Source organism: Caenorhabditis briggsae, assembly GCF_000004555.2.
Source record: "Caenorhabditis briggsae complete genome, chrII, whole genome shotgun sequence".
In the NCBI taxonomy this organism is placed as follows: Eukaryota; Metazoa; Nematoda; class Chromadorea; order Rhabditida; family Rhabditidae; genus Caenorhabditis; species Caenorhabditis briggsae.
This window is the reverse complement of record NC_013486.2, coordinates 9,838,367-9,862,174: the sequence shown is the minus strand read 5'-3', so window position 1 is coordinate 9,862,174 and position 23,808 is coordinate 9,838,367. Positions and strand designations below refer to the sequence as shown.

At 36.9% G+C, this 23,808-nt stretch overlaps 5 protein-coding genes across 5 annotated transcripts; 2 read left to right on the top strand and 3 right to left on the bottom strand.

The window, feature by feature from the left end:
- Positions 1-5,302: 5,302 nt before the first annotated feature.
- On the top strand, positions 5,303-5,812 carry CBG02525 (the record flags this gene model as incomplete). Its single annotated transcript, XM_002630777.1, has 4 exons — positions 5,303-5,384; positions 5,427-5,520; positions 5,568-5,631; positions 5,678-5,812. 4 exons carry the CDS (start codon positions 5,303-5,305, stop codon positions 5,810-5,812), a joined length of 375 nt encoding a protein of 124 aa, XP_002630823.1.
- Positions 5,813-6,544: 732 nt separating this feature from the next.
- Positions 6,545-7,061, top strand: Cbr-tag-234 (the record flags this gene model as incomplete). Its single annotated transcript, XM_045242531.1, has 2 exons — positions 6,545-6,868; positions 6,918-7,061. 2 exons carry the CDS (start codon positions 6,545-6,547, stop codon positions 7,059-7,061), a joined length of 468 nt encoding a protein of 155 aa, XP_045092275.1.
- Positions 7,062-9,041: 1,980 nt separating this feature from the next.
- CBG02527 lies at positions 9,042-14,772 on the bottom strand (the record flags this gene model as incomplete). The annotated part of the gene is made up of 9 exons (XM_045242530.1): positions 9,042-9,249; positions 9,295-9,401; positions 9,448-9,759; positions 9,805-10,260; positions 10,307-10,469; positions 10,516-11,243; positions 11,273-11,812; positions 11,850-11,981; positions 14,545-14,772. The coding sequence occupies 9 exons, from the start codon at positions 14,770-14,772 to the stop codon at positions 9,042-9,044; spliced, it is 2,874 nt and encodes a 957-aa protein (XP_045092276.1).
- An 829-nt stretch (positions 14,773-15,601) lies between these two features.
- CBG02528 lies at positions 15,602-16,845 on the bottom strand (the record flags this gene model as incomplete). The annotated part of the gene is made up of 5 exons (XM_002630780.1): positions 15,602-15,740; positions 15,830-16,149; positions 16,195-16,523; positions 16,565-16,661; positions 16,708-16,845. 5 exons carry the CDS (start codon positions 16,843-16,845, stop codon positions 15,602-15,604), a joined length of 1,023 nt encoding a protein of 340 aa, XP_002630826.1.
- A 5,000-nt stretch (positions 16,846-21,845) lies between these two features.
- On the bottom strand, positions 21,846-21,899 carry CBG25633 (the record flags this gene model as incomplete). The annotated part of the gene is made up of 1 exon (XM_045242529.1): positions 21,846-21,899. The coding sequence occupies one exon, from the start codon at positions 21,897-21,899 to the stop codon at positions 21,846-21,848; it is 54 nt and encodes a 17-aa protein (XP_045098168.1).
- Between the last annotated feature and the right edge of the window lie 1,909 nt (positions 21,900-23,808).

The following is a 23,808-nucleotide window of genomic DNA, read 5'->3' as shown; positions in this document are numbered from 1 at the left end:
TTTTTCTTTTTTTTGCCTAATCTTTTGTTTTCCTATTTTTCCGAAAAGTCGGATTTTCAGAATTCACAAAATCTTCCTGGTAGCATACTGTAGCTCTAGAAATTTGCTGAAAAAATCACAAAAATATGAACGGAAAAACTATAACGATGACAATAAGAAGATGGAACGACGAGCATTGTTTTGGTTTTGGAAGAAAAAGGAGAGGGTGAATAGAAGGCGTCGGAAATGAGATTACGAGGGAAGGCACAACACAACGAAGAAAACGAATGGACTTTTTGGGAGAGAGAGAAAACCAAGAAACTGGTGGAAAAGAAGAAAAAATTTGCAGAGAAATCTTGGATTACAAACTGAACCACCAGTACAATGAACTTTATCGGTTTCTGGGTTTAGAAAATGGAATATATGTCTCTTTCTTACCTCTTTCTTTCATACGTATGAAAAACAGAGGGGAGAGGGTACTGTAGAAACATCTCAACAGCTCAAAAATTGGCATAAGTTTTTTCATACAGATTGGAGACAAAAGATCTCCTAGAATGAGAATATCAAAAGTCACTGATCTGAAGCAAACATTGGATCATCTAAAAATGAAGCTGGTCCCATAGTTTATGCGAACATGACTAGTTTGTTCGAAATTCCATTGTGAAAATGATGTTTGAACTTTGAAACAATAGTTTTTTATTGTTGCAAAACATGTTCTACAAATCGATACTACCTAGTAAAACCTGTAATAGAAGGGCTTTCAAATTGTCAAGTTTGAGCTTAATTATCTCAATTTCTATGAAAGATATCAGAATTGTGTCAACTGACAAAATGTTTATCATAATATCAAGACTATTCGTTGACATATTTCTGATATCTTGCATAGGAACCGAGGTAATCAACAGTTTGGGTGCCCTTCAATTACAGGTTTTACGGTGTTCTATTATCGTTGTCTGAGAAAAAAAAAAGTTGAGAAGCAGAGAAAAAATGTCTGCGTCTCCACCTAGCATGTGCTATTTAGGCTCGCCGCTTCGAGGTTCCTACCGTATTCAGACTGCAAAAAATACTCTCTAACCTTCTTTTTTTTCATACAACAATAATACAAGTCGAAACTATCTTAAACCCTGTTATAGAAGAGCCTAAACACTGTCAATTTTGAGCTGAATTATCTCGATTCCAATGCAAGATATCAAACAGTGGTTAAATGACAAAACGTTTCTGATATTATGATAAACAATTTATCAGTTAACATTTTTTCGACACCTTTCACAGGAACCGAGACACAGACGAAGATTTGAAATATAGAATACTGAACATTCTGCCATTCTAGGAATGAAACTCCAATCGGTTTGATTCCAAAGCTTCTTTTCGGAATCAAATTCCCTTTGGAAGAATTTTTAATTTTTCGGAATCATAGATTTTTGGACTACTGTATGTCGAAGGCGCATGCAAATACTTTCTTGCTGGTCTCGAGCCGAATTAGTTTCATTATTTTTTTCAAGTTTTCGAAAAAAAACGTTCGCGAAATTTTTGGGTTTTTGTGATGAGAAAGCGGTATTTCTACTTGAAATTTGAATACCGAAAAATTCCAAAAATTCCGAATTTTTGAATCTCAAACAGAAGTTTTAAACCATAATTTTCAAAAGTGTACATCTGAAGAAGAAGAAAACGAAATTCTCCGAGTAGTACCCACCAATCGGGGAAAAAAGGAAAAAAGTTAGAAAAACACTTGGTTTCATTTTCCTTCTCAAAACTTCTTTTTTTTCTAGTTTTTTTTCTTCCGTTTCCCTGCTTGGCTTCCTTTCTCCTACTCATACAAATTGTTTACCCGGTCCGTTGTCTTTTTTAACACAAAAGTGTGAGCAGAATAGAGATGGATGAGTCTATTCTGAAGAAGAGAAGAAGAAGATCTTTAAAAAAAGAATGAGTCGGAAGAATGGGGACAGAAAAGAAGTCCCATTGTCCTCGTGTCTGTTTTTGCTCTTCAATGGAGTAGTGTGGGCTGTCGACACAAAATTATGCATAAAATAGGGAACAAAGAAAATGGCGATGGAGAAGAAGAAGAAAATGAAGAGAGAAGGAAGCTGGAGAAGAAGCAGTAAATGGCTAAGAGGATGGTCCCTCGAACGACTTAATTGGATAAAATTTGAGAATAAAAAAGAACAAAGAAGTAGGAAGATCGAGAGACAAGAGAGAAGAGATGAATGGGATGATACGGTAGATTAAAAGCTAACGAAGTGAGGAATGGGATCCTCAAAAGCCAGTGAACACAATAGGTTTCAGAACATTTTCAGACACAGTCATCGATAGGAAGTAAAAAGAATAAACCTGGAATGCCCTAAAGTTAAAAATCGAATAGTCATTTTCAATGAGCAGTTTTCACAAATCAATTAGAAAGAAAATGACTCTGACAATCTTTCGGAGAGGTTCCATGCAGAGATGCACGGAATGTCTTTGTTCGGACAGCGTACAATCGGTCTACCTCAGGTACCCCATTCTAACAGAAGGGCCCTCCAAAGAAGGGCATGGAAAAATAGAAGGCCTCCTGTGAAAGAAGGGCTTTCTTCAAAATTGGTTGCTTGAGATTGAAATTTACCGTGCGTTTTCAGCGGAAAATATTCCGGAAACTCTGAAATTTCATAGACATTTGTGGAAACAAAGTTTTTTGCTCAAAAACTAGAATAATTTTGGTGAAATTGATCGATTTTTATGCATTCTGAAAGAAAATTCGCCTAATTTTTATTTTTAAAATTTCGGAAAAAAAATGGTCGGAAAATAGAAGGGCCCCTTTAATAGAAAGGCCCTTCGGAGGCAGGTTGAAAAAATAGAAGGACCGGACTTATACAGGTTTTACGGTGGAATAAATAGAATGTAAAACATGAAAGCAGTAGAATTCGCGGGAATGGGGAATGCATTTTTTCAAACAGAATACTTTCAGAACCTGTCACATATTTTAAAATTAAGAATCTCAATGATTTCGAAGCAAAATAAGACTTTTTGTGGTCAACTATTTAAATAGAAAATTACTTGATGCTTATTTTGGTTCAATATGCGTGCATATATACCAATATACTTAATCCGATGTTCGGAAAAAGCTAAACATTTCGGGAATACGTAACAAGAGTCCATCTTTTTCCACACCATCTAAATTTTCGATTCCTACTTTTCGGTGCTTCCGTCAAAAATGTCACTCCCACCCATAAATTTTTGGTGCTCTCAACAAGTTTCGAGAGACAGCCTGGGGGACGCTCTTTTTATGCAAATAGGTCCGTTTTCTCCTCTTTTCTCGTTTCCAACCACTTTTAACGACTACTTTTTTGTTCCTTTTTCGACCAAAATTGAAAACAAAACAAAAGGAATTTAAAACAGAGCAACGGGGAACACCTGGGAGATATAAAAGGATCCAGAAATTCATCTGTAAAGGCAACGAAATATTGAAATTTCCGTTGTTCACTTCTGGTTCCCAAAACATTTATGTCTCTGGAGACGCGGGGGAAAGGAAAAAATGGAGGAAGATTGCTGATTTTAGCCAAGACGTGTTGCGTTATATGCGCCTCACCAAAAATATGACACCCTCCGGCGGTTTTCAAGTTTTTTTTGGGAATATGATGGACGCAAGATATGGAATTCCAAGAATCATAGATGGGAAGAGTTTAGAGGAAAAAAATGGATAGAGGTTTAGAAAATTTGAAGTAGTGCCATGCCTGAAAGCCCACCACTTGGAGCTCTATTATCTCGCTTCCTATGAGAGATATCAAAAATCTGTCAACTGATAAAACATTGGAGATATTTCGATAAATAATTTATCTGTTGAAAGTTTTTTGATACCTTCAAATGTAACCAAGGTAATTGAGTTCAAATTGCATGTGGGGAGGGATTCTGTTAATACGGTAACATCTTTAATTGTAATTTTTTTAGAAGTTCCATTTACTTCTCCTACACTGCAGCTACAGTAGCCTTCGATCTCAAAAATAGAAATAACTTTGCTCCAAAATTTTTCCTTTTTTCCTTTTTCCGCTTTGTAGACAACCACTCTATCATTCCTAAAGAAACGAAGATTTATGAGTTTGGGGAGAATGAGACCGACCGAAAAAAAATAGAAAGTTTTCGACTGACTTTCAAACAAGAAAAACTCATTTGTCTGTGTTTTTGAGTAAAATGGGACTGAGCGAAAGGAGCAAACGATACTAATAACGGAGAACGGAAATTTGAGTTTTGAAGCAGTTCTGCGAGGGTTGAAAAATAGATGTTTCTGGTTTTGTGGATTTCTTTCAATTCACACGAAGTCAATTACCATAAAAGCTGTATTAGGAGAGCCCCGGCATTGTCAAGTTTCAGGCCAATTTTCTTGGCTCCTAGGCAAGATATCAAAAATGTGTCAACTGATAACACCTTTGTGATATTATGACAAACAATTTATCAGTTGACAGCTTTTTGATATCATTCACAGTAGCCAAGATAAAATGGCTCGAAGTTAAGGAGCGCTTCTATTACAGCTTTTATCGTCGCTATCGTTATCGTTATCCGAAAGAAAATTCTTCATATAAAATCTTTTTCTCTCCATTCTCGACCTGGTCTGCTCTGTTTCCTATTCAATTTTCCTCATCGTTGTCTGAAATTCTGAGATTGATGTATTCAACATGATGAGTTTTTCCCCATAATTTCGTCCTTTTAGAGTCACTCTTTACTGATAACAAGAAGATAGTCAGACGTAAAAGTTCTGTTAAAACTATTTTGAAATCTCTCGAAATTTCCTTCAGTCGTCGATCAAACAAAAAATCCAACTCTCCGGAGGGCCACCACACATTTATCGAAGTGCTTAAACTTTCGAAAATTGTCACTTTTCGTCACTAAAATCCAATAATATCCTCGTTTTCTCCCACACATAAATTTCACATACAACTGAAAAAAGCACTATTCAACATCTTCCCAAAATTCTTCTTTTTGCACATCCGCGACGAAAAAATTCTAAAAAAAGAATCCCAGGAGACGAACTCTCTGAGATTTGGAGCTTATTTTAGAAGAAAGGATCAGATGGATTTCTCACACACTCATCATATTTTTTTCGGGGAATTCAAACGATCGGTGAGAACTTCGGAGAAGGTTATAGATTGTTGGAAAAGTTTATATCCAATCAGAATTTTTTTTGTTCTCCTTTGTTCTCCTTTTTGTTTTGTGAAATGATCACAAATAATTATCACTCTAATGAAGAACTCATAATAAACAACATGTTTTGTCTTATGACAATAAACATATATAATCAAACAATGAGCTGATAGCAGAACGAATTGAAAAAATCGGTCGGTTACAAACAAAATTACAAATGATAGCGAGCAAGGGTCTTTCTCTCTTTATTTTCGCTGCGTTCGTTACTGTAACATCTGCTCAGCTTATGTGTCAGTATGGTAAGTATCAGCACATTATCAAAAATAATTTTCCCATTCCAGGTAAATCCATACAACATAATAATGGAACAATAGTTTACTCCAGGGAAAACGGACCGGATAAACCAATTATGTGTCCTGGATCATTCTGTATGAGGTAACTGATTCGAGCTATATTTATTTAGAACTCATTATAATATTTAGAATTTATCAAAAACACAACAACTACCAGCAGAACAGTTATGGATGTGCAAACGGAGCATGCACCGTATGACCCAATTTCTAACTCTTCAATTAATTCTTAATTTTTTCAGAGTGATGGATGTACTGAGAACAGCAATGGATTCGGTTCATGTTGTTGCCATGGAGACTACTGTAACTCCGGAGTTGATGTTTTCAAAACTACACTATCTTCGATGATACTTACTATGGTATACATGTGCCTTTGAATTGAGTAGATTTGTTTTTTGATTATTTTTGTAATGTTTTACTTTGTACATAATATGAAGATTCTATATGGGATAAAATAAAGCCGTAAATGTTTGAGCGGATTCCTTTTCATAGTTTATCAATGTTCAACGTCAAACAATATCAGATAAGAATCCCATTCACTGGGTTTTTGAGAAACTTGTGCATATTGTTCTGACACAAAACTAGAAGCTGTGGAAGAGAAACGCCGGTGTCCGTGATCGAAGGTCCCACAATGACAACTACTGTAAACTTTTTTTAACTTTCCAAACTTATTATCTTCATTTTCCTGCGTTTTCATTCAATTTGTTCACTGTCAAAAATGTTTATTTTCAGACTTTTTTGGGGAAAAATAAGAAAAGCAGTGAACAACTATAAAATAAATCCGGAAAATGGACTTAATTCTATACTATCGTAGATTTCGTTGTGGGACCTTCGTCGTAGTGCGCAGCCACCGGCGTTTCCCTTCCAAAGCTCCGATTTATTTGTACCCGAATAATAATATGATTCATCTTAAGGTCAAAAATTCAATCAGAGAAAACCTCAAAAATAGTTTCTGGTTAATGGAGCAGTAGAGAAATAGAGAAACCACAAGTACCTGTGATAACAAAACTTTGCATGATTCATATGACAGTGGAAATGTTTTAACGATCGACTGATAAAAGAAAAAAGTAGAAAAGACAGTTCAGTTTGACATCAAGAGAGAATCCAAAATGATGTCGAGCAAGGTTGCTTCAATTGTTATTTATTCTATTTTGGTTACTGTAGTATCTGCTCAGGTTTGGTGTTATTATGGTAAGCATAATTTTCAGCTAAATAATGAAGACATGTTTTATTTCAGGTACATCTCAACAAACTGGCAACCAAATCATCCAACAGGTCACTCCAGTACAATGCCCTGGATCTTACTGTCTGAAGTAAGCGATTATATTATTATTCATCTTCTCATTCCAACGATTTGCAGAAACTATCAGAAGAACTACAACTACAATAACTACCAAACTAATAGTTATGGATGTGCAAATGGAATATGCTCTGTAAGTTTTATTTTGCTCATCTTCTAGGGATATTCACTTGTCATTTCAGAGAAGTGGATGCAGTGAGGATAGCCATGGGTTAGGATCGTGTTGTTGCCGTGGAAACTACTGCAACTCTGGATTCAATCTTTCGAAGACTGCAGTCTCTTCGATGGTCGTCACTATAGTATCGGTGGTTTACATGTACTTGTAATTTATTTCTTGATCTTCCTGTTTTGTAATAGTTCATTTCATGAAATAAAGTGTATGATTTGAACATTTTAACTTTGTTATTGCTCAATAACTCGGACTGATAAAATGAATAAATCTTTAGACATAAGTATCCTGACAACACGAAAATTGGTAGAAATGTGCTTTTACGTTCGATTCCAAGCTACTGAAATTTTCAAAGTGATTCCTCAAGTCTGGGTCTTTGCATGATTGTCCAAAGACGAAATGTTTCTTGTTGTGATTTTCATGAAATGCCGCAACTTTGGTAAGCGATAACTCAGCTCAAAGTTGATCAAATATTTCGAAACTTGGCTAGGTTATTGATAAATGATTTGAATTTTCGCATTCCAAATTTGAGCCCCGTACGCTTTACTCAAATTTTATGCTAGTTTTTATATCAATCGATCCAGAATTTTGGGTCGGGAAGAAAACTCTCTTGGAGGATATTCTGAAAATCACTCGTTCTTAAGTTTTTTTTAAATTTATGATAAACGGGTCACTCAAATCTTCAGTTAGGGTAACTATGCGTCATCCTGTGGGACCAGAATTTCGAAATTTTCAAAAAAGGACAATCAGTTTCAGCACTATCCAGACAACTCAAACAGAGAAAAAACGTCATTGATAAGAGATGACAAACTACGATTTCCTCTCTATGACATTTTCCATCTACTTTTTCAAAGAATGACTAATCAAAACTATATTATTTTGTTTTTTGTTCTCTTAGTCGCAACTTGTGCATCAGCTATCGATTGTTATCACGGTTGGTTATTCGAGCATCAGACGATCCTTGGTTTCTGGTTCCTTCTGAATATTTTGAATGTTCAGGAATCGACGAAATTGCTGGAACTGTTCATGTTTCGAATATTGTTAAAACTCAATGTCCATTTGACTTTTTCTGCTTTAAGTGAGACTTCTTCCAGTTTCATTTCTGAAAATTCCAAATTTCAGACAGGCAAAAATTGACAAAAAGTCCAAACACTATCAATACTCTTACGGTTGTGGAGCTATGCAGATTTGCTCGGTGAGCATTTTGATTTAAACAATTATTAATCTGGTTTAATTTTAAATTGCGCGTTGATTCCAAACTTCGAGAGTTCTGTACAGCAGCGAGAACAGCTACGGTTGTTTTCAAATTAATGCATGCGCCTTTACTACCGTACCTCGCAAGTAATACCATATTTGGCTGTTTCGCAACTTTATAAGTGTAATAAATTAAAGATTAATAAAAATTGAAAAAAAAACACCTACAAAAACGAGCGAATTAAAGAAAAAAGGCAAAAATGAATGAATTGTGAGGTACGGTATTAAAGGTGCATACATTAAGAGAAAAAAACTGTAGCTGTTCTCGCTGTTGGACCGAAGCTCCGCCCACCCTCGAATATTCGGCTGCAAAAATCAGACCAGAGTTATTTCAAAAAACTCCTTTTTCAGCAACCAACATGCTCCAAAGAGGAAGATGGATTCAAAACATGTTGTTGTACGACGGATTACTGTAATTCCGGATCACTGCAATTTTCCAGTTTCACAATTCTGCTTTTATGTTTGTCTGGTATATTCTATTGATCTCGATATCGAAAAACCAACGAATTCATTCGGAAATTGAATAAAACAAACAACCTTTGAAAAAGAGGATAATTTGTGTTCAGCGAATGTTTTAAATCTCAAAAAATAGCTACTTATAGAAATAGGAGGCAATAATCATAAGACAGAGAGAACATTCAAAGTGAAATTTAAAGCAATGCATGGGGGTCCAATAGAAATTCTAGAAAAATATTCAAAAAAAAATGGAATGGAACTCGGAGCACATCAGGGGGCTATCAACAATAATATTCACCGATAGGAGAAGATTGGAAAGAATGTATTATGAACATGGTGTGGGTGGGTGGAGAATGAAAAATGGATAATTGAATAGGTACAAATCACACAAGAGAAATATACAAACAAGTGGGAAACTCGGATCTCCTCATCTATTGTATCCCATATGAAGGAGAGGGTTCCCGGATAGCACAGGTAGAATGATATCGTCCATGTTTGGACACACGAGATTCTTCTCAAGAACTTGACGAAGCTTCGTTTCAATCCATTCACTAACAGTTGATAGATCCACTGAACGATCACCAACTTGAGGAACCGCACGAAGTTTGAAAACTGGGCGCTTACGGAACGCATACCTAGAATAAGATATACATTTTGAGCAATTAAAAATATTATTTTACCATAAACGATCACTCGGAGGTGGTGGAATGTTACAAGTCATTGGTCCTTCGACTTCTTCGACTTCAACATTCAGAATCAGAGGTGTAGTGGAGACATCTTCGATTAACTGAAAATTGATCTCAATATTTTCAAATCCTCTCAAAATCACTTACTCTTGCCACAGCTTGAAGTTTCGCTGCTTTTCGGAAAAATGAGCTTTGTGCTGCTCGTTCAACAATCGACAGAATTTTCTTTCCTGTTTTTTCTTTGGTGTTTCCTTCTGAATTATTCTTGGCTCCAAAATCTTCATCTGGGCTGCTCTCGGGACTTTCAGGTAGATCGGAATCCGAGTAGCGGGTAACTCGAATCGATTCTGTCCACCTATTCACTCGTTTCTCCGTATCCACTTGTTGAGAACCACTTTGGAGTTTGATCAAATTTACGCTTGTCTGGAGGACCAAACGGATTCCGCCCTTGTATTTCATCTGAAGCTCCAAAATTTAAAATTGATGACTAAGTGAGCAACGTACCTCAAAATCCACCCAGGTTCCCCATTCGTCAACTTTCGGAGTATACACTGCTGTGAATTTCGGTGCCACGGTTCCAAATTTCAATTCACCTAATTCCAGTTTCTCAATGAAATAAGGAAGATGAATCGTGGCCAGTTTGCTTTGAATTTTCTGTTTCACTTGACGAATCCAAAAATCATCACGACAGAAGTCAAAGAATATTCTGGTGGCAAGAACGTTAATGCTGTCAACGAGCTCTGTTGAAATTTGTTGCGCTCCTGGTGCCCATTTCATCGTTCCCAAATCAACAGATACAGTACTATTTCGCTCGGGTCGAGGCGGAACTTGTACAGAGAGAATCGTGGCGATTTGTTTGACAAAAGATGCATAGTTGCTTCGGTATTTCAGATATTCGTACTCCTTGGGAAGACGTGTTCGTTTTGGAGAGTTGAACAAGGCATCGTTAAAATCTTCTTTCTGAAAACAAAAAACAATTTTTAGATATGCTAATCTTGCTACAAACCTCAGCTGTGAGAGCATCAACAGCGACACTTGTATTCGTTGCACCGTCTTCGCCATTGAAAATCTCTTCAGGAAGAGACGCAGATGAACATGTTTTCACGATGACAGACATACAACGACGAACTTGTGGGGAGTTTCTAGCACGAGCACACGCCTCTCGGAGCCTGAAACAATTGAAAATAAATTTCATGTTTTACAATAACTACTCACAAATGGAACCATCGCTCTTTCTCTCTGGCTGCTCTTACGAACAGGTAGATGCTCCTTCCTCGCTTTTTATGAGTTCTACTTTCTTTGAATTCGTGAATATCGGATGCTGAATTACAACGGACCACTTTCCTCTGCTCTTCCTCTCCTTCGGTTTCACTCTCAGCTGTGTAGCCATCCGTCTCATCATCAGAAATACTCTTCTTTCGCAAGTTAGCACCACTCTCCGATATATTTGGATGAGGAGCCATTGATGCGGATCGTGACATTCCACGAGACTTGGCCTTTGTAGAGTGATCAGTTTCGATGAGCGAGCTTGATGAGTGTGCAAACCGAATGTGAATTGGATATTTTCGACTCCACCATCTGCGACGAGCCAAACGTTTCGGGCGGAGAGAAACTTGAGCGTCCTTCATATCATAAATGACTTGCGAGACCATTGATGGCTGATTCTGCTTCAATGTTGGATCGTCGTAAAATGCATGTTTTAAAACTGCTTTCGCTGGTCGACAGATTCGAAGCATTGATCCTTCGAGTCGAACTAAAACGGATTGAGCCGAGTTGACGTGATAGTTGGCAGGAGAATATCGGGTTCTCAATTCATTCATCCATCCACGATAAATGACACCTTCTCCTAATCCGAACCCTTGATCGTCGATGTTGTCAACACCAAGTGGACTCACAACAGCTCGTTCAACTTCCTCCTCTTCTCCGACGAACCATTCATCTTTCTGAAACAAAAACTGATCAATACAGAAACTGAAAAAATATGTTCAACCTGTTCTTCTTTTGGCTTCGGCTCGCTGACAAAAAAGTAGAGGAATCCGATGACAGTTGAGTAGAAACCCCATAGTATGCCAGTGATGAAGCCGGGGGATGCAATAGTCAGGGCGATGAGGGTACCGAAAATTACGAGACGAGCACGGAAGAAAGGAAGGACTCGGCATTTATGAATGAGCGATTGTACTAGGAATGGGTCCGATGGATCTGCTGGGTCTATCAATGTCTGATTCGGACTTTTTCTAGCTATCATCTCTTCCAGAATCTCGTTACTCTCATCATCCAAGTTGGAATTTCCAGGCATCGATGAACGTTTCAGTTGGTCGGCAGATCCTCCAGATGATCTTCTGGATGATATTCGTTCTTCTGATTTGCTTATCGTATCCAACGATCTCATAGAGGGTACTGGTGACGCTTCGGCTGTTCCGCATTCTGAATTATGTTTCTTTCTGCTGGATACCAGTTTATGTGTCTTCTTTTTGGCTTTGTCAAGGAGTGCTCCGATTTTGCTCTGTTCTGTCTGGAAAACGAATAATGAAAAACTGAAATAAATGCACACGAACTTTTCCCGAATCATTTGACCCAATCGACACCTTGTCTTTCTGCTCGCTTTCATCTACAGACCCACACGGAGTCGTCGACGTCCTCTGTACTTCACCACCTGCCGGAATGACATGCTCTTCGGGAAGCTGAAATTTAATCAATCTTTTAATACCTAATTCCTGTAATATTCAGGGTTTTTAACATTTATATTTCAGTATCAACCACAAATCTTTCACAACATCTATTTCATACCAGCCACTTTTCGCGGCGTCCTTTTGATCGGCTTCTACTTACAGCGATTATGATTACCTAAGGATTATGAAATATATTTTCAAAAGGCTTTCACTGAGAAAAGGTATAAGGGAGAAGCGAAAAGAATGAAAACGGACACCTAGTAGGTTCTCCAGAAGTGAGGGGAGAGGTTGCCGAGTGGGCAAAAACGAAGAAGTAAGAAAAAACGAGAAAAAGGATATTTCTCTTATGCTCTTTCTCCTTAAAGATAAGTGGACGAAGAAAACTAGAAGGTTGCCCCGGGTAACACTCCCCGCACCTTTAATCTAGATATTTTTTGTCTTATGCGTCAAAAAGAAACGTGCGTTATAGAAAGTGATCTTGAGAAGAGCAGCGAGAGGAGGCACTATTTGAAAGTTGTCGAACCGGAAAAACATCACAAATCTGTTTAGTGCTTGAAGTTCAACGTTGTGGGGGAAGAGGGAGTGGAACGAACTAGGAAAAAGAAGGCACTAGAAAAAAAGGAGTCATAATTCAAATATTTTGATGGAGCATTACACCTTCTTGCTACGCGGTTCCACTATTTGTCTATTCTCAGTTTTTCTCGGCTTCCCTCAACCTATGTTAGAAAGAAAGCATACACCTTAAATGAGCTCTCCTGTCTCAGAAGAACATTGCAGATAGAAACAATGGAAAATGAATCGGAAACAAACGAAAAAAATGGAATAGGAAAACGACTAGAGCAAGAATGATGATGGCAAAAAGAAGAAGAAGAAGAAGCAGGAGGAAAAGGAGAAGGACAATTTTGTGTTTTCTGTTTTTCCATGTTTGTGCTCACACTCTTCAGAAAAGGCGTGAGAGCAGTTTCCAATTGACTCATGCATTCGATTTTTGAAGTAGATGAATCCAATCACCATTTAGTTAGGGTAATTTTTAATCTCTAATTTGCTCATCATCTTTGGACCTTCACGACGTCATCACTTACCAAGAACAAACTTTCCTGCCTTTGAACACAGTTAACCTTTGAACACCAGCCTTTGAACACAGTTAAAGGTTGAATGAAAAAAAGTATGAGCACTGTCATAAAATAGCGAAACCGACGAGCACCATAAAAGGTGAGCAATTGAATTTCAAAAATTTTGAATTTTTGAGGAACTGTTCTGAAACTCACAAAACATTCTGCTAATCCATTGCTACTTTCTCCAGATCGACTGAATTTTCTTACTATTTTTTGAAAAGTAGAAGACATTACTAAATGGGAGCAAAATGTATGTTTTCTTCCTTCGATTTTTTTGCTTCCCCGGGCAGCAGCGAAAAAAAAACCAACAAGAAGTGAGTCAGATTGACAAATAATCGAGTGAAATACTGAAGATGATAACCCGTTATCGCCAGATGGACGGATGGAATATTTTCGAAAAAAAGAGGTAAAAATATAATAGTTGATAAATGTTCACTGATAGGGAATTTGCATACATTTCAGGTGTTTGTAACCTGTTTCATGTGTGCTTACCACAAACTCTGAGTCTGAATCGTCACTGGAAATATCACCGATAGCACAAAAGTCGCGATAACCGTTTTTCAGCATTGAAAAATCGTCCATTTTTAAAATTTTGTAGTGCACCAGAATAAATGGCATCAGAGAATACAGGGGGAGGAAGACTGTGTGGTGGGGTAACAATATATTTCGAAAAAAAACAAGTCGAAAATAAAGCAAAAAATCGATCGATGGTCAACGACCACCAAATTGTTGACATTACTTTCTGTTGACTGTTTATCTGCCGTTCAATATCTTTTGTTAGGGTGACTTCTAGTACCGATTAACTGATCAGATCACCTACATTGATGTCATTATTTATGAGTTTGAGAACATTCTCTTCCTAAATCAGGCGGTCAGTTTATATATTACTCTCGTCCGAAATCAATGCACGTTGCGGCCGAAAATTTACTCAAAATTGCACCGTCTGTCGCACAGCGGAAAAACAAATTGATGCATGCGCCTTTAAATACCGTACCTCGGACGTTTTTTTATTTTGGGCCCTATTTGGCTGTTTTTTCTATTTTATAAGAAAAATAAATTAAAGATTTATAAGGATTACACAAAATTAGACAGAAACAAGCGAAAAAATGAGAGAAATTTGAGAAAATTCGATAAATGTTGAGGTACTGTATTAAAGGCGCGTGCAATAATTTGAAAAATACAGTAAGTTTCTCTCTGTGGGAGCTAAGCTCCGCCCACCGTTGTTTTCTCGGCCGCAACGTGCATTGATTTCGTGCATTGACAAGAGTAATACTCTCTCTTTTTTTTTCTTAAGAATTTGCTCAATTTTTAATTATAATTATTTATCCGTTTAGATTTTCTCTATAGCTTTGAACACCTTCCTTTGGATGTTTTACAGCTAGAATTTTTATACTGTTTCTTCGAATAAACCGATTTAACAAAAACATTTCCAGAAAAAAACACATTTCATTCTCACTCACCTTATAATTGATTCGCACTGGTACTGGCGACTCTCTCATAATCTCTTCTTCTGTGGCATCTCGACAATCCAACGCTCGCTCTACTTCAGTGCGCACGAAGCCGTATTCATCGTCCGATGCTTCTAGGAGATCGTGGAGACGGATTGAGCCTTTAATTCCGACAAAAAGTTGTGTTATTTCATTAGAAATTCGTATTGCAAACTTACCTCCAAGACTGAACCGGCTCATCGCTCATCTCATCCTATTTTCAGAACTTGAAACTCAGAATTCTGAAATTGGAACGTTTTTTTTGTGAAGAAGCTTTCGAAATTTCGAAGAAATTGAGAGAGAGAGAGAGACGCAGAGTAACATGTGCGAGAGATAATGAAGTTATCACACACAAAGCGAGTCTATCGGCGGTGGCTGTGAAAGAGCAACGAACAATAAACTGAATGTTTCCCGAAAAAGAGAAATAAAAACGAATCGCTGTCTTATTTTTCCGGAATCGAAGAAAAAAAAGAGTTTTTTTTGCTATTTTCCGGATGAAAAAAGAGAAAAAGAATCAAATGACCAGTGCGGCAGGGCGCGTTTGAAAAAGAGGGGACGCGGACAGTGTCTGTCAGTCGGTACTAACACTTTTTGAACCACAATTCATCAGTTTTCTGAATCCTCCGGATGATTTGTTTTTGAGTAATTAATTACCTAATTCTGGGGAGCAATTGTAATTGCTCATTTTTCTAAACATGATTCAATTAAACTTCATTATACAAGACAAGAAATTTAACAAGGCTAATTATAAGAATAGCATATCATCTAATTATAAGAATAGCATATCATTTGTCGAAATTAAATGAACTCGAGTTTTGTATCACTGTCAGTCATATGGGTCTCCTTTGCGTCCACTACTACTCCAGCTGCTTTCATCATTTTTCCAAGTCACGTGGACGTTTAGACGCAGACGATTGTTGTTGTGGTAAAAATTGAGTGGATGAAGAAAAGGTAAACAAAAAGAAGAAGAAGAAAAAAAGAAGGGATTGATCATCACAATGTGAATGAAGCTTTTTGGGTTCAGACATATTTAACATGGACCATTTGTTGGGTGGGCATTGACGAAAACTTTTGAAAAATCGAAAAAGTGTCTTGGTGGATACATTGAGTAGCAGAGATTCGATAAATGGGACCGGCGGATTGGAGTTTTCAAAAGTGGTTGGATCCATCTGAAAGTGGAAAATTCGTTAAAAAATATTTTAAAAAATTTCGGGTTACTGTATTAGAAATTAAAATTATACATTTAAGACACACTCACTGAAAACTTTGAACACACTGATCGTTCGATCTAACTTGCATTCTCCATAATTTCTCATTACGCTTCAATAAAATCTCTTCAAGAATGCTTCTGAATATTTCCTGTGCCACCTTCTCCTCGTCCGCGTATAAAGGACTAATTACACATTCTCCAGATGGATAAATCGAAAGACACCCAATCCCAACTACTTTTCCATCTGAATCATATGCAATACGACCGATTCCTTCTAGAAAAAGTGATTTCATCCAATTTTGGCGATCGAATGGAAATATTGCTCTATCATATTTCAAAACATCATGAACTGTTTCCGTGTTGACAGTCTGTAATTGATCGATGATTCCTTATTTCTTTTTCGAAAGGCTCACCTTGACAACAACATCTTTTTTCATCTCTGAAACTTTGGGAATTTTAAAATCTGACATTTCGTAATACGAGATATAGTATGTGCATGCACTAATATCACTTTTTCCAGTTGCTCTCTTCCAGAAGTTTTGGGACCAATGAACATTACATGCCAACATATTCTGCTTTTTCATTTGTTCTTCTTGTATGAGGTAGTCAGTAACCACTTTCAGAATCTCCTTTCCTCGATACTTTTCTGGTATCCAAGCGATTCCGAGATGTCGAAAATCTGGGAGAAGTCCTAGCGATTTGTAGTGGATCGTATGAAATGAGAAGGCTAAATTTTCAGAACCTGAAAAAAAGGAATAAGATTTTATCAAAGAATATTTCAACCTTTTAAGAAAAACAATCCCAGTCTATAGTCTTCTCCCCATGCAGTTTTCCAGGTTGTATAGTCTTCAGCTTTGAAGTCGAATCGCTTGGCTCCATGCTGAAATTGAAATAAATATTCAATGAGAAATGTATAAAAAGAAGACCTCATCCATAAACTTATTGAAAAGTTGAGAATTGGGGTTGATCACAACATCATAATCTTCGAGTTTGCTGGATATTGGGGCTTTGTACAGACATTTTATTAGTGATATATGTCTGATGGAGTGGGTAGTTTTCAGCATTCAAGAACAAAAATGAAGGAATTGAAGAATACAGGTAGAAGGAAAGAGTTCTCTTCGTTTTGATGGGAAACAAGGAGTGGTTCTCATTCTTGAAGATGAATCGTTGATGGGAATCTCGGTGAAAATAGATGTTAAGGATGTAGGAGTTTCTGGGAAACTTGGTACTGTAGACACAAAGATTTTAAAATGAATATCATCGTTCAATAAGAAAATAATTTTGACACCGATATTTCCTTACAGGCCCAAGTGTTTCCAAGATTAATTTGAACAATTCTTTAATTTATCTTTCTTTTAAATATGTTAAAAAACTCTATTAGCCAGGATAGCTGCAGCCATGGCTTTTGCATTAGATAGCCACTATATTCTTCGAAGGTGCTCTGTAGTGGCACTGTATTAGGGGTTGGCTTCCAAAAAGAAGCTGGCACTTTATTTAGGCGCCAATTTCCTACTGAAACTCATCACTAATTTGTTCTATTTTCAACTCTTCCATAAAACGAACTTTGATTTTCTCTAGGTTTTTATATCCTTTCTCAGAGTGTGACTGACTTTCGGAATCTAATATCTTCCCAAAAAATTTCGACAGATTACCACTTTTAACTTTAAAAAAAACACAAAAACCAGGAAATCATTTTTTGTGTTCTCAACTTCATTAGCTTTTACTAGATATGAAAAATACTTTTTTAGGTATGAAAAAAGTTTTTTAGGTCCAGACTCAAGTTTGTACTACAGAACATAACATTTCAGTGAAGCCTTGTACTGGGCTCAAACTTGGAGTCCAAAAATTGAATTAACTCATCAGTAAATTGGTCAATTTTTAATTTATTTGATCAGTTTTGAGATGAGTTATCGCTTGTCAAAGTTGTTTACTCTCTTAAAAATTCAAAGCGGCGTGCAAGAAACATTTAATCTCTGGACAATCATAACAATACCCAGAGTTGAGGAATTGCTTTGAAAATTTCAGTAGCTTCGAATGAAACCTAAAATTATATTTCTATCAATTTTTGTTCTTCTAATCTGCTGATGTCTGAAGATATACCCGTTTTTGTCAGCCTTGGGTAATTGTGTATCATAAACAGTTCCTTCCATTATTTTTTTTAATCAACTACCATTTTCGAAATTCCTCTCTTTTTTCTTGCTTTCTAGTTCTTTTTTCCACCAGTTTTCTACACCCCATAATTTCCCGAAATTCGCGTCTCTCCTCATCCGCCAAAAGGTGTGTCACCCCACTACCCCCAAATCGGCACATATCCTCCTTCAAACACCTCTTTTTCTAACATTCTGAGCATCTCTCATTTCCATACTATTTCGAGCTCTTCCTTTTATGTCCAGGTGGGTGGCACATAGAAGCAAAGAGGGGGTCAAACAGGGGCAAATAATAAGTGGTCCCCTCTCGCCGTGTATGACCACTACCTTTTCCCGTTTTCGCATTTCCCTTTTCAACTGGAACTTTCAAGTTCTGATTCCATTTTTTTTCTGATCCTCGCTTCTTAAAACTTTTTTTTGCAACATGTGCTTCTAATTCCACACACCGATTTTACGATGCGATTCCGCACTCTTCTTCTTCATTTCCGTGCGTCGACGACGAAACCAAATGGCGTCGGAAAAACGAAAAACGAAGAAAGTTTATAAAACACATCCGGCACACTTTTTCACCCCGCAAAGCTGTCTCGAAGATTTCTAAACCACACGGCAATCCTGTGAAAGATGTTCCTTTTTGTTTTCTTTTACTGCTCTTCTCTTATTCTTCTTCGTTTTACTTTTTTCAATCTGAAGGATTCCACGTCATACCGCAGGATTTATGAGCAGTCTCTGGTGACTTGTTTTATGAGAAAAAAAAGAGAAAGTGAAAAGTAGAAGGAGATGGAGCTGTGGAAGATGCTCTCGAAGAAGAAGACACGAGACTGGACAATTTTAAGATGAATTGGCTTTTCGAGGACACTGAACCTTCCATGCAGTCAGAATTGATTGGATGGTTCTTGATTTTCTTTTCCAGCTACGACGGCTTTCAGGGAGAAGAACTTGAAGCTCCCTGAAATAATTGTTTGAAACCAAGTAAGCATTAGCAACGAAGGAATCCTCTCACAGTCGACCTACTGGCATATTGTTTAGCGAAAAAAAAAACAATGGGAGGCTTCTTTATAGGCATGATTGATTATGAATACATGAGTGCACAATCTCGCCCAGCTGCTTTACAATAGCTCGCATATGGTAATCTTGAAAGCCATATTTTATTTTGTTTGGCTGAAAAATATGGCCAAACCAATAAGATAATTTTCATCGAAGTTCTGGGATTGCGACTGATCACTCCTATTTTCTCTCGTAGAAGTCCACGTCAACTTTGAGCTAAATTATCTCGATTCCTGTGAAAGATATCAAAAGTATGTCAACTGATAAATTATTTCTCATAATATAATGATTATTTCATCAGTCGACAGATTTTTGTTATCTTCCCCAGGAATCGAGATAATTGAGCTTAAAGTTGACGGCTAGGGTATAATTATAGAAAATACGGTATATCTTCAATGAACTTTTTCTACTGTCTCCCAACCGCTCTGTCAACTCTTTAGAATTCCCCCGAGTGCACTTCGACCGTCCTCCTCAGTTGACATCGTCATCGTCGTCGCTTCCTCCCCGCATCCATTCATTTTTTTGTATGTCGCCTTCCCGCCGCCAGTCAGTCAACCAACTGGTTTCTCTTCTCAATAATTGTCGCCCTCAGACTCTCTATCTCTCTCAACTGTCGGCTTTCTACATACATTGACTGTTTCAATTATTCCACCTTTTCAATCCACTCACGCTGAAAAAGTTCAGATGGTGTGATGGATGTCGTAGTGGAAGAGAAAGGTCCAGAAAGTTTGAAAAAGTGATTCGATTCTTTCATAATATTATTTTTGAGAGTGAAATCGTTTTCAGAGAATCTAGTCTAAAAGCTTTGCTCCATGTCTGCTCATCTTGTGCTTCCACTCTGTTATCCCAAAAACCGAACATATTTTTCCTGGTGATTCCTTAAAAATTCTGATTCTATCTCTCAAATCTTCCAGAATACGCATTCCATCATAAGAAATTTCACGCCAATCATCGTTAGATACCTCCAGAATAATCTTCTCGACACTCATTTCTGTCACTTTCGCGACTTTTTCATCTTCTGCGGGCGCTTTTGTTTGTATGAATTATCGTCTTGTCTTTACACGAAACAATGGAGATTTATTGTCTATGTTGTGAATGGGAAAAGCGTTTCGAGAAGATCCTAACTTTTGATTGGAGTGCGCATTTCGACGCCACATATCCTCATAATTCCATGGAAATCACACTTCTTCTTAAGGTGTCGTTCCTCATATGTTACTTCCGGAACTTTCTATTCTGTTATTCCATATTCTTATTATTGGCTTCAACGTCAGCTGACGTTAGAAAAAAAAACAAATGCTGAAAATACAGATTGAGTTTCCAAATAGTTGATATTTGATAACTTTTCTATAAACATTCTATCAGAATTCCTCTTCTTGCCAAAAGGTACACGGCGCTCGCGTTTTGAATTTTCATGAAAATTTAATGAGCAGGGGTGTCAAAAAAGAAACGAAATAACACGAAAGAGGTGACTAGAGCTTTGGCAAATTTCCATTTTTAGGTGACCCCAAGGGGAAGCACAAAACGAGAGAGAAGGAGAGAGTTGTCACCCAGAAAACCAAAGGGCTCTCTTAGGAAATCTCATTTGGTTGGCGTCAAAATATATCCAGCAATATCTATATGGTTTCAATTATTTCAGAGCGTTTTTCCTTTCCGTAATTCCTGGGATTTCTTCTTTTATTCCGTAAAAAATTCCCTATCTCTTCTCATTTTTCGTTGGTAATAGGCATACTGGAAAAATATGGGCCCGGGTTTTCCGAATTCGAAAAAGTTGAATTTTCAGAATTTTTTTTTCACTTTTTTTTGTCAAACCAATATTTTTAGCCAATTTATTTTGGTCCCTGTGAAAGATATCAAAAAGTGGTTAACTGGCAAAATGTTTTCTTATCAAGATAAAAATTTTGTCTGTTGACCGTTTTTTAAATATCTTCCATTAGAAATGAGATATTAGAGCTCGAAGGTAAAGGTTTGGGTGGCACTCTTTTGTATTGTTTACGGTATTTTTCTATCAGAAATTTTTCTTACCAGTCTTGTCCTTATTCTTATTAGTTTTTCCTAAACCCAAAACTAATAAAGCTGTATTCATCGCACATTGATTCATCAACATCTTGGCCTTCCTGCCTTTTTCTATTCCTTAATTGTCCTCTTCTTCCCACCTACATCCCTCCGACTACCAGTGCTAAGGTGACCTTCATATACAGTAATTTGAATGCGTCTCCGTCTCTCAAAAGGTCTGTCTCTCCAACATTGCGGTTTCGTCCTGACTGCCAAGTACCACTTTTTGCTTCGGTTTTGATGCTGTTCTTCGTGTTTATACCGCTTTGCTTTGCCTCAAAACCACTTTGGGAGGGTCGTTTGAATGCATATTTTATAAATTACCCAAATCGATTCCTAGTGTTCTTGTTCTATCCAAAACTTCCTCATTTTAGCTTTCTTTCATGTGACAGGTTTTCGACTTCGTTTTCATATTTTAATTTCCTACTACAATTTCCGGCCGGTGAGCCAGACGTGTGAAGAGTCAGAGTTAGTGGGAAACGGGGGGAAAAGTATAAACAGATTGAGAGCTCCGAGAGCAAATAGAAAAGACCTCGGGAGCTCGATAAAACAACTTTTTATATCAATTCAATAGTGGAAAAGCCTTGGAATCGGCTTTGTCCTCCGGTTTTTTCCTGATTGTCGAAATGTGATACCGTAGAAATAAGTCTGGAGACAGTGAACCTCCTATCTCTTCAGGTTCATCTTGAGATCTTTAGCCAGATAATTCATATTACCTGGAAAACTAGTTGACCTTAAAAGACCTCAATCAGATTTTTCTTCAATAATAATTAGCATTTTCTTTACTTATTAGCTTCTCAAATGTCTTCTCAACTTTCTTCTTATCCTTTCAAAGAATCATCTTTCATTTTCCCGGGGGTCTCATTCCTTTCCATTCACACATGAATTAATATTTTCTGTTGGTTAAAGAGGCCAAAAGTTTCTTGTCAAAAAACTTTGTTGTTGTTTTTTTTCTGTGAGCATGACATTCCATGGGAAAGTGCATTGGAAGAAAGAACGAGAAAAAGAAAGTTTGCTGAGTTTTGGCAATCTATCATTTTGAATTCTCCCGAACATTCTGTATGTCTTCGCTCTTTTCTGTTTTGATTCTTTTTTTGAAAATTACAGAGCCGTCAATTTTTAGGCTCCGCGTCACTTCAAAACCGCGACACTTTGAAACCAGTCTATTAAATTTTTTTTGAAATGTTTTTTGAACTTTTCGAGTTTCAGAATGTGTTCTATCAGAAAAAGCATATTTGAAAACCTTGAGAATGTTTTGCAGTCTGAAGTTTATTCATTCGCCTGTATTACCACAGTTTTTAAATGACTGGTTTCGGAGTGACGCGGAACCAATTTTTTTGATCGTTAATATCCAAGTAAAAAATTCAATTTATCAAAATCCTATCAAAATCCTTAACCTATCAAAATCCACTATTTATAAAAAATTACTATTTCCTGATAACTAATCAATCATAATTTATCCCATCGGCAGTTTATCTACCCCGTCGCACGGATCTAGTCTCTCTCTCTCTTCATTCTGCCGGAAAGCCATGTTATCTGCGTTTCCACATTGCTGTGTACTGTTTTCTCTACACCGTTGAAATGTTTGATTTTGTCCGAAAATTTTTGGGGAAAAGACGAGAGAGTCAGAGAAGAAAAGATGTCACATTCCATAGGTTTCTTCAAAAAATATATGGTCACATCTTTCCATTTTTTGTGCAGCAGGAACGCAATGATAATGTTGACTTTGAAGCTTATCAGATCATCTTGGAGCTCTTTTGATTTCTTGAATATCCAATTTTCTTTCTTATTCCTTCTTCTTCTTCTTCTGACCACTCCTTTTTCCCCGTCGCCATAGTTCCTTCCACTCCTTTCTCTTATTTTCCTTCTTTTTCTTATTCATTATTCATTCTTTTTCTATTTTTTTGTATTGCTCGCCCACCTTTCTCCGACATCTTATTAGTTTTTTGGTTCCTGCGGAGTTAAAAAAAAGGAAAAAATCTAAAAAAGGAAGTCATCCAAGTGTGTAATAAAAATTTGTCGGAAAAGAGAAGAGGATAGAAGCTAGACGCAGTTCGTCCCGTTTTTCAAGATTTTATCGAGCGAATGAATGTCAATTACGCAAGGCTTTCCGATGATTCGATCCCTAAATTCCACCCAAAACTTTTTTCTTTCATTCTGTCATCAGCAATTTTCTCTTTCATCGGTTGTGTCACTTGACATCGAATTATCGGATAGCTTAAAATGAGATTTGGAGTGTTCAGAGGTTAGAGATAGGACATCAATTTTCAGTTCCAGAAATTTCTTCTTCTATAAACATTGACTATTCTTATATAAAACATTGATTATTCTAATATTGAAACATTTTCCTACTCGAATTAAATATTGGCTTTGTAAGCAGTTTTCATGAATCTCTATTACCGTAAAACCTGTAATAGAAGGGCTCCTAACTCTGAATTTTAAGCCAACTTATCTCAATTCCCATACAAGATATCAAAAATGCGTCAACTAATAAATTGTTTATCATAATATCACAAATGTTTTATTAGTTGACACCTTTTTGATATTTTGCATAGGAATTGATATAATTGAGATCAAATTTAAAAATATACTTTTCACAATGATAGCTGGCTCAATTGATCTTTGTATCGATTTCTGATCGCCCCAAACAATTTAATTCCACCCTTCAAACTTCAAAAATGACCAACACTACCTATTATACGGGGCAGTTCAGTGCTATTTTTCTTCCCCATTTTCCTATTTAAACCGAAAAACTAGTAGTCGTCGTAGCAGAAGTATGGGTGA